The 16,638-nt window shown below is 41.9% G+C and overlaps 1 protein-coding gene across 1 annotated transcript in view; it reads left to right on the forward strand.

The window, feature by feature from the left end:
• LOC106571042 (visual system homeobox 2) overlaps window positions 1-8,928 on the forward strand; it is a 10,010-nt gene extending 1,082 nt beyond the window's left edge. The window contains exons 2-5 of the mRNA XM_014143686.3: window positions 71-155; window positions 1,325-1,448; window positions 6,770-6,950; window positions 7,874-8,928. Coding sequence (XP_013999161.1) covers window positions 71-155; window positions 1,325-1,448; window positions 6,770-6,950; window positions 7,874-8,211 — 728 coding nt within the window. The 3' untranslated portion in view covers window positions 8,212-8,928. The remainder of the gene's footprint in view (window positions 1-70; window positions 156-1,324; window positions 1,449-6,769; window positions 6,951-7,873) is intronic.
• Window positions 8,929-16,638: the final 7,710 nt, after the last annotated feature.

Below are 16,638 nucleotides of genomic sequence, written 5' to 3' on the forward strand. Positions count from 1 at the left end.
TATTACATTGTAATTGTATTAGCAATATACCTGCGGCTATTAATAATAAACTAGGGCTATTTATTTACAGATTCAGATGACGTATCCTCCAGTGAAAAGACATTTTCTAATTCATCGATGAGCCAGAACAAGAAAAGAAAGAAGAGACGACACAGGTAAAAACTATTACCTATAACTAATATTTATCCCAGTGTGTTTGAATTGGACTATATGTCATTTTAGGGATATATAAATGAACAAAATTCCGTGCGAAGTTTTTTTGTGAAGCATTTGGAAAGCGAAATATTTAAATTCATATAACCAAAAGTATTTCGATGTATGCGCCTCCCTACATTTTCTCAGAACATGTATATTAACGAAAACGTCTAAAATAAATAATTGTCAAGTAGGAATCGAAATAGATTTCTAAATGATTTTAATTCCTTAAATTGAGATGACATGGTATATTATTATTAATAATAATAATTTTAAAAAAATTGGCGATAAGAGACAGCTTATATTATATAGACAAATTAGGAGAGGTTCAAGTTTTCGATACAGTTCTCTTTCTACTGTAGCAATAAACAAAATTAAGTAGAAAATCATTTTTCTTCATTTGATAACACATAGCAATATTCCGCATGAAATATTTTGAATTAAAAAAAAAGTCTTTACATTTTGTTTATTGCTACAGTAGAAAGAGAACTGTATCGAAAACATGAACCTCTCGACTCATTTGTCTATATAATATAAGCTGTCTCTTATCGGCAAAAAAATGTCATAATAATAATAATAATAATAATATACCATCTCATCTCTATTTGAGGAATTAAAATCATTTAGAAAATCTATTTCGATTCATACTTGACAATTATTTGTTTTAGACGTTTTCGTTAATATGTCAATATCTCTGGTGCTGTATATTCTACAAGTAGTCTACTTCAAGGAAAACAATAATTAATGTCCTGATAATGTAATTATTTATGGAACCTATTCATATTATTTTTTTATTATTTAATAAATAGTTTTGTGACCTCTGTGGTATGAACCAAACATTCTGTATTGACTAAATTATGCTTATCCATTGTTATTAAAATATGTTTGATTAGCCTAGATTTGATTTAGAGTGGAAACGGTATGCCTTGTGCTTGACATACACAGCACTTCATCAAATATATATATGGGAAATTTAGCTTTTATTTATCCAGAAAGTGCTGTTGAGGTCAGAATATCTATTTTTATGAGGGAGACCATGATTTTATAGACTTGACACTTGCAGGCAGAATTCAACTCGAAAATGTTTCTCACCAAAATACGTGTGTTTGTTTGTTCCTTCTCTTATCAGAACTATATTTACTTCGTATCAGCTGGATGAGTTGGAGAAAGCTTTCAACGAGGCCCACTACCCTGATGTCTACGCCAGAGAGATGCTCTCCATGAAGACTGAACTTCCAGAGGACAGGATACAGGTACATAACGTACTGGAACCTGGCTGTGTGTGTGTGTGTGGCCTGGTGTGTGTGTGTGTGTGTGTGTGTGTGTGTGTGTGTGTGTGTGTGTTTGTGTGTGTGTGTGTGTGTGTGGCCTGGTGTGTGTGTGTGTGTGTGTGGCCTGGTGTGTGTGTGGCCTGGTGTGTGTGTGGCCTGGTGTGTGTGTGTGTGTGTGCCTGGTGTGTGTGTGTGTGTGTGTGACCTGGTGTGTGTCTGTGTATGCTCAAGCATGAGTATATATCCTACAACACACAAGTCCCTATCTGATCAATTAACACCCTATCATCACCACACTCTCTCTGATCAATTACAGTGGCTTGCAAAAGTATTCAACCCCCTTGGCATTTTTCCTATTTTGTTGCCTTACAACCGGGAATTAAAATAGATTTTTTGGGGGGTTTGTATCATTTGATTTACACAACATGCCTACCACTTTGAAGATGCTAAATATTTTTGGGGTGAAACAAACAAGAAATAAGACAAAAAAAACAGAACTTGAGTGTGTATAACTATTCACCCCCCCAAAGTCAATACTTTGTAGAGCCACCTTTTGCAGCAATCACAGCTGCAAGTCTCTTGGTATGTCTATCAGCTTGGCACATCTAGGCACTGGGATTTTTGCCCATTCTTCAAAGGCAAATCTGCTCCAGCTCCTTCAAGTTGGATGTGTTCTGCTTGTGTACAGCAATCTTTAAGTCATACCACAGATTCTCAATTGGATTGAGGTCTGGGCTTTGACTAGGTCATCCCAAGACATTTAAATGTTTCCCCTTAAACCACTCGAGTGTTCCTTTAGCAGTATGCTTAGGGTCATTGTCCTGCTGGAAGGTGAACCTCCGTCCCAGTCTCAAATCTCTGGAAGACTGAAACAGGTTTCCCTCAAGAATTTCCCTGTATTTAGCGCCATCCCATCATTCCTTCAATTCTGACCAGTTTCCCAGTCCCTGCCAATGATAAACATCCCACAGCATGATGCTGCCACCACCATGCTTCACTATGGGGATGGTGTTCTCGGGGTGATGCGAAGTGTTGGGTTTGCGCCAGACATAGCATTTTCCTTCTTGGCCAAAAAGCTCAATTTTAGTCTCATCTGACCAGAGTACCTTCATCCATATGTTTGGGGAGTCTCCCACCTGCCTTTTGGTGAACACGAAACGTGTTTGCTTACTTTTTTCTTTAGGCAATGGATGTAAAGCACAGCTCTGTGGAGTGTACGGCTTAAAGTGGTCCTATGGACAGATACTCCAATCTCCACTGTGGAGCTTTACAGCTCCTTCAGGGTTATCTTTGGTCTCTTTGTTGCCTCTCTGATTAATGCCCTCCTTGCCTGGTCCGTGAGTTTTGGTGGGCGGCCCTCTCTTGGCAGGTTTGTTGTGGTGCCATATTCTTTACATTTTTTAATAATGGATTTAATGGTGCTCCGTGGGATGTTCAAAGTTTCTGATATTTTTTTATAACCCAACCCTGATCTGTACATCTCCACAACTTTGTCCCTGACCTGTTTGGAGAGCTTCTTGGTCTTCATAGTGCTGCTTGCTTGGTGGTGCCCCTTGCTTAGTTGTGTTGCAGACTCTGGGGCCTTTCAGAACAGGTGTATATATACTGAGATCATGTGGCACTTAGATTGCACACAGGTGGACTTTATTTAACTAATTATGTGACTTCTGAAGGTAATTGGTTGCACCAGATCTTATTTAGGGGCTTCATAGTAAAGGGGGTGAATACATATGCACGCACCACTTTTCCATTTAGAATTGTTTTTGAATTTTTTGAAACAAGTTTTTTTTCACTTCACCAATTTGGACTATTTTGTGTATGTCCATTACATGAGATCCAAATAAAAATCCATTCAAATTATAGGTTGTAATGCAACAAAATAGGAAAAACACCAAGGGGGATGAATACTTTTGCAAGGCACTGTAACACCCTATCACCACCACCACACCCTCTCTGCTCAATTAACACCACATTTCTTCTGGTGTAATTCCTTAAATCAGGAGAGCTTGGCACCATTCCCCCTGGGACTCAACCATCCACTCAGCCATCCACCCAGCCATCCACTCAGCCATCCACCCAGCCATCCACTCAACCATCCACTCAGCCATCCACTCAGCCATCCACCCAGCCATCCACCCAGCCATCCACTCAACCATCCACTCAGCCATCCACTCAACCATCCACTCAGCCATCCACCCAGCCATCCACTCAACCATCCACTCAGCCATCCACTCAACCATCCACTCAGCCATCCACCCAGCCATCCACTCAGCCATCCACCCAGCCATCCACTCAACCATCCACTCAGCCATCCACCCAGCCATCCACCCAGCCATCCACCCAGCCATCCACTCAACCATCCACTCAGCCATCCACCCAGCCATCCACTCAACCATCCACCCAGCCATCCACTCAGCCATCCACCCAGCCATCCACTCAGCCATCCACTCAGCCATCCACCCAGCCATCCACTCAGCCATCCACTCAGCCATCCACTCAGCCAGACAGGGAGACAGACAGGGAAGCAGACAGGGAGGCAGACAGACAGGGAGAAAGACAGGGAGGCAGACGGGAGACAGACAGGGAGGCAGACAGGGAGGCAGACAGGGAGACAGACAGGCAGACAGACAGGGAGACAGACAGGCAGACAGACAGGGAGGCGGAGAGATGCTTTAGCACAAGGCATGGTGGGAGCCATCAATGAAATGATAACTACAGTGAAATTAATTAGCATGGGTCAATGGCAGGGCTCTCCTGGGTTCTAGCTCTGTAATTTCCCTCGTGATTTTTGAAAGCCTGTCACCCATTGATTGGCTCTGGAAATTAACTTATTTTTCAATCAGCCTCCATGTGCCCCTAGGGTCACCCTCCTCTCCTCCCCTTTCTCAGCTCAGCTGTTTCACACACACACGCGCACACACACAGGTACACACAGCACGTGTACACACACACACACACACACACACGTATGCATGCACACACAAACACACACACACACACACACACACACACACACACACACTCCTCTGCCCTGGAAGTAATTCCTTATCTCCAGACCGATCACCACAAGATGGAGGTTATCACCAGACCCATCTCTCTTCTCTCTGTATCTTTCTCCCTGATCTATATGCAAGTCTCTGAATCTGAAGTGGTAAGGTTATTACTGGGTCTCCACGGTGGAAAGGAAATCAATTTAGGCACTCGATTAGTCTAGGGGAGAGGGAGTCACACACACACACACACACACACACACACACACACACACACACACACACACACACACACACACACACACACACAGGTGAATGTAGCAGAAACAGCATAATATCTTATGAATATCTGATTCTTCTCCATCAGGTGTCCTTGTTCTATAACTAGAGAATAAAGACTGTGGTAATGCAGTCACTATATCCAACAAATGGACGTTTTAGTTCACCAGGTCTACTCTCACCTTATCATGTGGGTGTAATACCAGTGGCTTGATGTTTCAATTGAGACATCCTCTTTCCACTCTCCATCACAGGACTCGTTGAAAAAAACCGGTGATTGTTGCTGAGTGGACCATCCTAGCTAAATACTGATTCTTTTTGGAATCTCTTTTTTCTTCCTCTTCTTCTTCATATAAGATCTTCTTGTTAGGATGTGTTTAAAATATTTAGTGTCTGCTATGCCAATTTGTTGTTTGACTTGTGGATGATGTCCATATAGCTAAGCTTATATATTTCTTTACATTATATTGAAGGACATATGCAGAAACATAAAAATGCAGTCAAAAGTTTGGACACCTACTCATTCAAGGGTTTTTCTTAATTTTTTAAACTATTTTCTACGTTGTATAATAATAGCGAAGACATCAGAACTATGAAATAACATATGGAATCATGTAGTAACCACAAAAGTGTTAAACAAATCAAAATATATTTTATATGAGATTATTCAAAGTAGCCACCCTTTGCCTTGATGACAGATTTGCACACTCTTGGCATTCTCTCAACCAGCTTCACCTGGAATGCTTTTCCAACAGTCTTGAAGGAGTTCCGTCATATGCTGAGCACTTGTTGGCTGCTTTTCCTTCACTCTACGGTCCAACTCATCCCAAACCATCTCAATTGGGTTGAGGTCGGGTGATTGTGGAGGCCAAGTCATCTGATGCAGTACTCCATCACTCTCCTTCTTGGTCAAATAGCCCTTACACAGCCTGGAGGTGTGTTGGGTCATTGTCCTGTTGAAAAACAAATGATAGTCCCACTAAGCGCAAACCAGATGGGATGGCATATCACTGCAGAGTGCTGTGGTAGCCATGCTGGTTAAGTGTGCCTTGAATTCTAAATAAATCAGTGTCTCCAGCAAAGCACCATCACACCTCCCCCTCCATGCTTCATGGTGGGAACTACACATGTAGAGATCATCCGTTCACCTACTATGTATCTCACAAAGACACGGCGGTTGGAACCAAAAATCGCAAATTTGGACTCATCAGACCAAAGGACAGATTTCAACCGGTCTAATGTCCATTGCTCATGTTTCTTGGCCCAAGCAAGTCTCTTATTATTATTGGTGTCCTTTAGTAGTGGTTTCTTTGCAGTAATTTGACCATGAAGGCCTGATTCACGCAGTCTCCTCAACAGTTGATGTTGAGATGTGTCTGTTACTTGAACTCTGTGAAGCATTTATTTTGGCTGCAATGAGGTGCAGTTAACTCTAATGAACTTGTCCTCTGCAGCAGAGGTAACTCTGGGTCTTCCTGTCCTGTGGCGGTCCTCATAAGAGCCAGTTTCATCATAGCGCTTGATGGTTTTTGTTACTGTCGTCTCTCTTTGCTTATTTGAGCTGTTCTTGCCATAATATGGACTTGTTCTTTTACCAAATAGGGCTATCTTCTGTAGACCAACCCTCCCTTGTCACAACACAACTGATTAGCTCAAATGCGGTAAGAAGGAAAGAAATTCCACAAAATAACTTTTAACAAGGTACACCTGTTAATTAAAATGCATTCCAGGTGAGTACTTTATGAAGCTGGTTGAGAGAATTCCAAGAGTGTGCAAAGCTGTCGTCAAGGCAAAGGGTGGCTACTTTTTAAGAATCTAAAATGTATTTTGATGTGTTTAACATGTTTTTTGGTTACTACATGATTCCATATGTGTTATTTCATAGTTTTGATGCCTTCACTATTATTCTACATTGAAGAAAATAAAGAAAAACCCTGGAATGGCTAGGTGTGTCCAAACTTTTGATTGGTACTATATGTACCAAGATGTTCAACTGAACCTAAACTTCCATCCACTGTCCCTCCCTCCCTGCAGGTTTGGTTTCAGAATCGCCGTGCCAAGTGGAGGAAGAGGGAGAAGTGTTGGGGTCGCAGCAGTGTGATGGCGGAGTACGGCCTGTACGGTGCCATGGTCCGTCACTCCATCCCTCTGCCTGAGTCCATCCTCAAGTCAGCCAAGGACGGCGTCATGGATTCCTGTGCCCCATGGCTACTGGGTAAGGCACTGTGCTACTGTGGGTGGGTGGGTGGGTGGGTGTGCTGGGGTCCCATGTGGCTCAGTTGGTGGAGCATGACACTTGCAACACCAGGGTTGTGTGTTCGATTCCCACGGGGGGACCAGTACGAATGAAAATGTATGTACTCACTACTGTAAATCGCTCTGGATAAGAGTATCTGCTAAATTACTAACATATTTGCTTCTGCAGTACGCTTTGTTTTCAATTAGTTACCATCTCATTGATCTATGCTAATCAATGTACCGATACATCAAGCAGAGAGGAGATGCATCTTAATCCAGTCTGATAAAGTAGGATTATCATCTTATTGAGTAACACCCGTCATTGACACTTTGTATCGACTCCCAACACGCACCGGGATTAAGTCTGACATTGAGGTCATGGCCCTGCTCAAAACCCTTTTAGAAATTCCTCCTTGTCCTTACCCATGATGTAGTTAGTGCAGTATGTACTGCTGAGAACGTTCAGGTGGAGAGCTTGGTTTAACTATTCACATAGCATATTTTTATTTAATTTATTTTTAATCCATGTCCCCAGTCCCCGCTGTAGGCCTTTTGCCTTTTGGTAGGCCGTCATTGTAAATAAGAATTTGTTCTTAACTGACTTGCCAAGTTAAATAAAGGTTAAATATATATATATATACTTTTAAATAAAATGGTTCAACCAGCAGTTTAAACCTCTCTGTTAGTGAAGGTGCCTTTCCCATGTTGCCTCCTGACCATGGTGGAGGTCAGAAACAATAACTGACCAAGACCTTCTACCACCTGTCAGCTACAGCTCAATACGAGCTTGAGATTCCTAGTACTGTAGCTTTGCTTTTTTTTTTAGACGCGTGTCTCCAAATGGGCTGAGTACTCTTTCTGTTCCTAACCGGAATAACAACGATTCCTTTTTCCTTCCAGGTATGCACAAGAAGTCCATGGATACCCCTGTTCCGACCTGTTCCGGAAAACTAGAAGCTCCCCATTCCCAACCGCCTGCCAGGGAACGAGAGCGTGAGAGAGTGGTGGAGCGAAAGGTGGAGAAAGCGGAGGAGGAGAGGAGAAGGGAGAATACCAGGTCGCCCATATCCAAAGAGGAACTGCGAGAGAATAGCATCGCTGCACTAAGAGCTAAAGCTCTGGAACACAGCGCTAAGATGCTGGGGACACATCCTGGTGACGGACCACCAGGGACAGTTTCAGGGGACGGAACAGGGGGACAGCCAATGGAGACAGAAGACAAAGAGGAGGACAGTTGAAGCCTATGTTGGAGAGAGAGAGAGCCCAGTCACTGATAAGGATGCTCTTCTTCTAAAGAAGTTGATGCCCTCTCTGTAAAGAACACTGTTTACATACTCCTGACGTCCATACTATTATAAACATGATGGTATTGGTCACAATACACAATATTCTTAGTAGCAAAAAAAGTTTCATAATGTTTCTTTGACAGCAAGACCTGATAATGTCAACCTCAAAAATCATTCAGTCATGGAGATCAATTTTGTACAGATCACATTTTGCATCATGAGAAATTCCGCCTCAGTAAACCTCTATAACTAATACCCTGGTCTATAACTGTCTACTGTTTTGTAATCTGTCAGCTATTTGGGTGCTTGCTATTCTGCAACTTTAGGAAGACTAACTATTTGGTTACACAGATCAGTCTCTACATAACATAATAGGGGACAGTACATAGGCTAAGGTAAAACTCAAGCCAGACAAGGTGACATGTTGTGAGAAAAAAATATACACGGTGTCTTGTGAAATGATGTGGAAAAACAAGAGACTAATCTTGGAGAGGATTCATGGACCTTTTTAAACACAAAATATTCTCTTGAAATGTATGGTGGATTTCTCTATTGTAATCATTTTAAAATGAAATATAGCTACGTTCATGTAGTTGGAAATCAGTAAGCTGTGTTTTTGTTTTTGTCTCTGTATAATTAAAATAGTAATAAAACGTTATTTACATGGAAGATTCAGGGGTATCGTGTGTGTGCATTGATGAGGATTTATCAACAATAACCTGATTACATAAACCACATTGCATAGGTCTGTTTTAAATCGATACACATGGAATGATCTTGTAATATAGACTATGTTTTTAAATGTTATAGGTTATACCCCCTAATTGTACCAAACTGATAGCCTATAACCTAATCAACTAAACACTCTAAATAGGTCACGAGCCAGACAGGTAGCCTAAGGAGGAACGAAAACGTAATGATTTTTAGGCTATATTAAATCAGCCTATTATTTCAAAGGCTATAGCCTACAAATAAATACATTGTGAAGCGAGTGTGACAGACTGACAGGGACATTAAGCTTCAGCATTTAAACAACGTTTTTCGTTGTATTACATCATAGTGTATAAATTGCGTGTAGGCTGTGAAACGAAAAAACTGCATTATTAGGCTCAGTCTATATTATTACGCTCTGTCTATATGTAGCTTCGGGGAAAATGCAGGCTCATATGAACCCGAACTATCTGTGAAGACACATACTCTGACCAAACTGGTGTTTCTAAAAAAATACATTCAAAAAGGCTCTGTAGACTGAGCGTAATAAAGCAGTTTTTCGTATCATTTTCATTTAATTCTAAGTCACAGCCTAGTTAAATAAAGGTTAAATAAAAATAGAAGAAAAAAAACAGCCTTTATAAAACAGCCTGGAGAAAAACCGTCTCCCCGCTTGTAGCCACTGGAAATGCTAAACAGCCTTCGGGCCACTCTCGCAAGGCTGGGCAGGGATGCGAACCTGTTTACAAAAAACATTCTATAGGTAAGTCTAAAGGTTTTTAGGCGAAATAACCCAATCAAACCGGAAACAAAGAGGTTATACTGTGTCAGGCCGATTTGGCCAAAATCAATGATGATCTATTGTATAGATAATAGAACGAAAAATCAACGGGACTTTTAATATGTTGTATTTATGAAATACTTTGTTACAATGACACACTCAGCTAGCTATCCATCGTCTTCCTTTCTGTTAGCATGTACACATAGTACACAATCATGCTTTCGGGATACGTAAGCCTATGTGTCTTTTCAGATTCGACATTGAGTCTTTAGTTGTGGACACTATATATATTTGTGCTGTTGTCTGTGCCCTGAACAATGTTTGTACCCTGTTTTGTGCTGCTACCATTTTGTGCTGTTGCCATGTTGTGTTGCTACCATGTTGTGTTGCTACCATGCTATGTTGTTGTCCTAAGTCTCTCTTTATGTAGTGATGTGTGTTTTGTCCTATATTTTTATTTAATTTATTTTTATTTTTAATCCCAGGCCCCACCCCCGCAGGAGGCCTTTTGCCTTCTGGTAGGCCATCATTGTAAATAAGAATTTGTTCTTAATTGACTTGCCTAGTTAAAAGGTTAAATAAAAATCCCTCACTCCCTCTATTGATCTTGGTCCTCATCTTTGTAAGTCACCTTGATTTTGCACCTGTGTGTTGGTGTGTTTTATCAGTTTCTTTATGGAAAAAAAATAAAAATAGTAGACCACAAATGCATGCTGGGCCGGGCATGCCCTGAGCTCATGAATTGAAGTGAGCGCTATTGGAGAGGGCAAGAAGGTCGACCCTCCAACCTTTGGGAAACTCGCTCTTCGCTCCAGTCAAATTCAGCACGCTCCGTTTACATACTCTGCTGGGTTGAGAGGTCTCTGTGGTTAATCCCGGGCTTCAGTTTGTCTCTTCCTCTCAGGTGCAGTATGAATCAATGTTTGAAACATGATTAAGTAGTGGTTGACTTTCCCTTGTGTTGTGAATACGGGACATAGAGATATATTACTGCATGATTATGCTTGAAGTTTAAAAATACATGAAATTACAGAACAGTTTTTATGGTCAATACTGTATAAGGCTGAACATGACTTCCTTTGGTCCTTCTACTCTAGCCCAGTCCAGCACGGACATCACAGTCAACCAAGCTGTGAGGGGAGGCAAGGTGGTCCATCTGAAGAGAACCGTGGACCAGACGGTCCAGAATTGTCCCTCAGTCCAGCAGGTCCTGGTTGCCATGAGAACAGAGAACACCGTTGCCATGACAGACAGAGATGTTCCATTGGAGGAGGTGAGTCAAGAGACAGGTTTTTATGATGACGTTATTACTGTTCATTGCTAGTTTTTTTTAGATACTTCAATATTCTGATTTACTGTTAAACCTTTGACTAATGTCGTTTTTCCACATGGTGTTGAGCTATAGGGTTCCAGAGTGGCGCAGCGGTCCAAGGCACTGCACCTCGGTGCTAGAGGCGTCACTACAGACCCCGGTTCGATCCCGGGCTGTATCATAACCGGCAGTGATCGGGAGACCCATAGAGCGGCGCACAATTGGATTAGCGGAGGGTTTGCTCGGAGTAGGCCGTCATTGTAAATAAGAATTTGTACTTAACCTGCCTAGTTAAAAAATATATATAGTTTGTATCAAAGGTCGACTATTTGTCACATTGTAGGCGTTTCATTTTATTTGATCCGGTTGATTTCACATTGTCGAAATTGTCAAACGAACAAAAAATCCTATACAACAACGTGTCCATACACGTCATTTGTTTATTGGGAAACATACACAAGCTAAATCCATTTCTGATTATCATGAAGCATCACTTGGTGTCCCAATGTTCATATTACTTTTCGCTTTGGTCTTCCAACAGGAAACAGCGCAATAGCCGATCTAAATGCGACGTGAATAGACTATATTCAGTAGCCTACATTTCTGGTATAGCCCCCGTCTCCCTTACTCTGCATCGGATGCGCTCATAAATGCACTGATACTCACAAGCATGTTTCAGAGATCAAGTTATGACGCTGCATGCATTTCATCAAATAACCAATGACAATGCGCTACTCCCTTTATTTCCTTGTGTTTCAGCCTGGTCTCAGACTAGACGTAGTAAGTGTAAATCCGGAACACTCAAATTAGTACGATACACTACATGACCAAAAGTATGTGGACACGTGCTCGTGGAACATCTCATTCCAAAATGACAGGCATTAATATGGAGTTGGTCCCACCCTTTGCTGCTATAATAGCCTCCACTCTTCTGGGAAGGCTTTCCACTAGATGTTAGAACATTGCTGCTGGGACCTGTTTCCATTCAACCACAAGAGCATTAGTGAGGTCGAGCACTGATGTTGGGCGATTAGGCCTGGCTCGCAGTCGGCGTTCCAATTCATCCCAAGGTGTTGGATGGGGTTGAGGTCAGGGCTCTGTGCAGGCCAGTAAAGTTCTTCCAAACTGATCTCAACAAAACATTTCTGTATGGACCTCACTTTGTGCACAGGGGCATTGTCATACTGAAACAGGAAAGAGCCTTCCCCAAACTGTTGCCACAATGTTGGATGCACAGAATCATCTAGAATATCATTGTATGCTGTAGCGTTAAGATTTCCCGCCGAGGAACTAAGGGCCCTAGCCCGAACCATGAAAACAGCCCCAGACCATTATTCCTCCTCCACCAAACTTTACAGCCAGCACTATGCATTCTGGCAGGTAGCGTTCTCCTGGCATCCGCCAAACCCAGATTTGTCCATTGGACTGCAAGATGGTGAAGCGTGATTCATCACTCCAGCGAACACGTTTCTACTGCTCAATAGTCCAATGGCGGCGAGCTTTACACCACTCCAGCAGACGCTTGGCATAGCGCATGGTGATCTTAGGTTTGTATGCGGCTGCTCGGCCATGGAAACCCATTTCATGAAGCTCCCGACAGTTTGGAACTCGGTAGTGAGTGTTGCCCACGAGGACCGACGATTTTTACACACTTCAGCGGTCCCATTCTGTGATCTTTTATAGCCTACCGCTTTGCGGCTGAGCCGTTGTTGCTCCTAGACATTTCCACTTCGCAATAACAGCACTTACAGTTGACCTGGGCAGCTCTAGCAGGGCAGACATTTGAGGAACTGACTTATTGGAAGATGGCATCCTATGAGGTGCCACGTTGAAAGTCACTGAGCTCTTCAGTGAGGCCATTCTACTGCCAATGTTTGTTTATGAAGATTGCATTGCTGTGTGCTCTCGATTTTACACACCTGTCAGCAATGGGTGTGGCTGAAATAGCAGAACCACTAATTTGAAGGGGTGTCCACATACTTTTGTGTATATATAGTGTAACTTGGAAACAAACACTTCTCAGCAATTAATTTCTCTCTCTTTCTGACTGAAAATCGGTCTAGAGAAGAGCGCCTGCTAAAATACTTAAATGTAAACATTTTCTCTCTCTTTGTCTCTGACCCTGCTCGTGGGCTCGCCACCAGTTGCGTTAGCTAGTTTTCCGTATTTTCACCTTCATTGAACCGGAAGCTATATAATTTTACTCCATTGGGATTTATTTGATCATTGTGTCAGTGAAAAGTAGCCTACAATAACAGGCATGTATGTAACGTGTGCGCTGAGAGTCCGGAAGCAAGTTCAGGAAGTGAGTGTTTTAATAAATAAAATAGTAAACACCTAACACAAACAACACACCGACATGAAAACAGAGCCAATAACACCTGAGGAAAGAACCAAGGGGAGTGGCAGATATAGGGAAGATAATCAAGGAGGTGATGGAGTCCAGGTGAGTGTCATGAGGCGCTGGTGAGTTTGACGATGGTGACAGGTGTGCGGGATAACCAGCAGGCTGATGACCTGGAGGCTGGAGAGGGAGTATGCGTGACACAATGTTGTTTCACAAAAATAGTTTCATGCTGGGCTATAATAACATGTTTTAAAGTCAAAGACGATTTCGCTAATAAACATAATTTAGAGGGTAATCTACCTAAAATTCAGATTGACGCTATATATTTCATCCTTCGATCCCGTCAAATTACATGAATTGAGTAATTACCGAAATGCACGGGAATAACGTTAATTAACCCACAAGCGGCAAATTAAGGGGGCAATCTGGGATTGGTTCATCCATTTTTGGACTCTAAAATTAATAAAGTATTGCCATTCATTTTGTTGTTGTTTGAGTGCCAGATTGCCTTTTTAATATTCATAATTACACATGCATAGCGTGGAGCATTACAGGCATAGATATGACCCAAATATCCTACTTCAGAACAGAGGATTATGTCGTTATGGTATTTAGTCTCTGAGCCTTTCCAATTAGGACTAAATGGCATTATTGATAATTGCTGGCAGTTTGATCTATGTGCAAAATAGCCCATTAGAGGGGTAGATGAAGGGATTTGACTGGCTGTCTGATTGGCTGGCTGGTTGGCACCTTGCCTGTTTGGGATGTTATTCTGTGTTGTCCTAGTTCTACAGAGACCCCCATGTGTCCCAAATGACACCCTATTATAATGCACTACATTTGACCAAAGCCTGGGTCCTGGTGAAATGTAGTACACTACTTTTGATGGGTCCTGGTCAAATGTAGTGCACTACAAAAGGGAATAGGGTGCCATTTGGGACTAAACCCTCTGGCATCCCAGCTCCACACCAGCTAGATTAGCCGGCAAGGACCCTGCCCCGGACCAGATCAGATTAGCATGGCCTGGTCGAGGGAGAGTCAAAACCTAATTGCATTTAATTTACTTAACGTGGCAGTAATTCGCTCATCGACATCTGTAGCAAAGGAGTCGTGGTTTATTAGGCTGACAGACTAACACACTGGTTATTTGAAGAAAAAAAAACGGTATTCTCTGTTCTCTTCTCTCCTCATCAACATTTAAATCCTTTTATTTTCTCAGATGTTATTAGTCTTCATGGACCGGATACACATGGTATATACACCGTCCAACCAAAATGCTAACTACAGGTTCCAACAACAATAAGAAATATTAAAAGATAAGAATAGGAACATAAAGTAAATGTCTCAGTAGAATAAACGTTTCAGCATCTGTATAATACAGGAAGGTACAATTTATAGTACAATATTTACACGTGTTTTGGGTATGGGGGGATTGTGGTAAGTGTTTAAATTGTGCAGTTTTTAGCAATCATAATAACAGCCTGGTAGCAGCAGTTGTGTGTGTGTGCGTGTGTCAGGGTTTCTGTTAGCCGCTAATAGCCGGCTGATACATTATTTTTTGAGAATCCCATTGCGAAATAATGCATGTGAGCCTATTATTGATGGAAATACCAGTCAATGTAGCACTAGAGCTGCTGCTACAGCTCATCAAACAGCTGTTGGTTGCTGCTGGATTGAAACGGGCTTTTATAAAACCCAATCGTTCAGCAACAAATTATAAAATGCCATTGTGAAGCACTCTTTTCATTCGTCATTCAAGTGAATATAGGCAATTAGGCGGGCTTCAGCTCGTCACACCACTTCGCAATGAGCTGGAGGAAGTACGCATTTTCAAAACGTATACTAGTTTGAAACCTGAACGTTTTACCACATATGAGGCATGTCTTACCTTGCTTCGATTAAGGCAGCCCCCCGCCCCGCACCTCTCTGATTCAGAGGGGTTAAATGCGGAAGAAAGATTTCACTTCTATACATTCACTTGGACAACTGACTAGGTATTCCCCCTTTCAAAGTAGCCTAGCCAAAATCCAACCAAACACGCAGACCTATTTCTCTCATGTTCTATTGGTTTTCAAATCAACATTATTTTTCATTGTCCAGTAGCCAAAGACACAATCCATTTCGAAACATTGTAGAATAATTCGCCAGACGCTTTTAAACTTTTTTTTATTTTATTTTTTTCGTACTGGTGCCCCGTGGGAATTGAACCCACAACCCTGACGTTGTAAGCACGATGCTCCACCAGCTGAGCCACACGGGGACATGTTAGCAACCCAGGCTAGTTGTCTAGATCTCCCTTCTTTAAATATTTATAATGGATATTTGTATCTCTGTTTTAAGAAACCACTCGCATGTGTGGTGCGCTTTTGACAACAGTGTTTTCCTGCTAATTGCATTATGGAATGAACATTCTCGTGTAGCCAAACTGCCTTGTGTGCATTGCTGCGCTTATAATATGAAGAAATAGTCTTTTATCAACATTTTAAGCTAAACGTTCTGACCGGTTTCATGAGCCTCATTGCTTTTTCATTTATTTATTTTTTGTGGGGAATGTAGCCAAGGCCTACTGGTTGTATAAATTTGGCCTCGTATCATCCCACAACTGTCCCAATCTGTTTGGAATTAGGCAATTTATTTCTCACACAGAACGACAAGCTGACTAATAGAATAGGAAACATTTTCTACTGTTGGGTGGAATAGTAGATTGACACACGCTTGTGGTTTTGGTGTTTGTTATTCATCTTGTTGGCTAAGGAAAAGATGACGTGGATTTATTCTAAACAGTGCGCATCAGAGTTCGGTAGGAAGGAACAACGTTGCATCCTGGACTTGCATGTTCTATTAATATAGGAATTATCATAAACAAAATGTGATTTAAGTCATTCTGAGCATCGTGGGTGTGATCGCCCTAATCAGGTTAGGCACCTAATGCATATGCGTCAGGTACAATTTTAAATGTCCGGTAAATTAAAATGCTGCCGGTCAAATATCAAGCGCCACATTTTCCTAACATCAATCTCTGTGTGAGTGAGTGCATGTATGCTAAAGTGCAGAGAGTCAGTCCAGTTCAAGTGTTCAGCAGTCTGATCGCTTGTTGATATAAACTGTCTCTGAGCCTGTTGGTATCAAGTGTTCAGCAGTCTGATGGCTTGTACAGTAGATATAAACTGTCTCTGAGCCTGTTGGTATAAGACCTCATGCTCCGATACTGTATGCCCGACAGTGAAC

The sequence above is a fragment of the Salmo salar genome, chromosome 15 (genome assembly GCF_965601325.2).
Source record: "Salmo salar chromosome 15, fSalSal1, whole genome shotgun sequence".
Taxonomy (NCBI): Eukaryota; Metazoa; Chordata; class Actinopteri; order Salmoniformes; family Salmonidae; genus Salmo; species Salmo salar.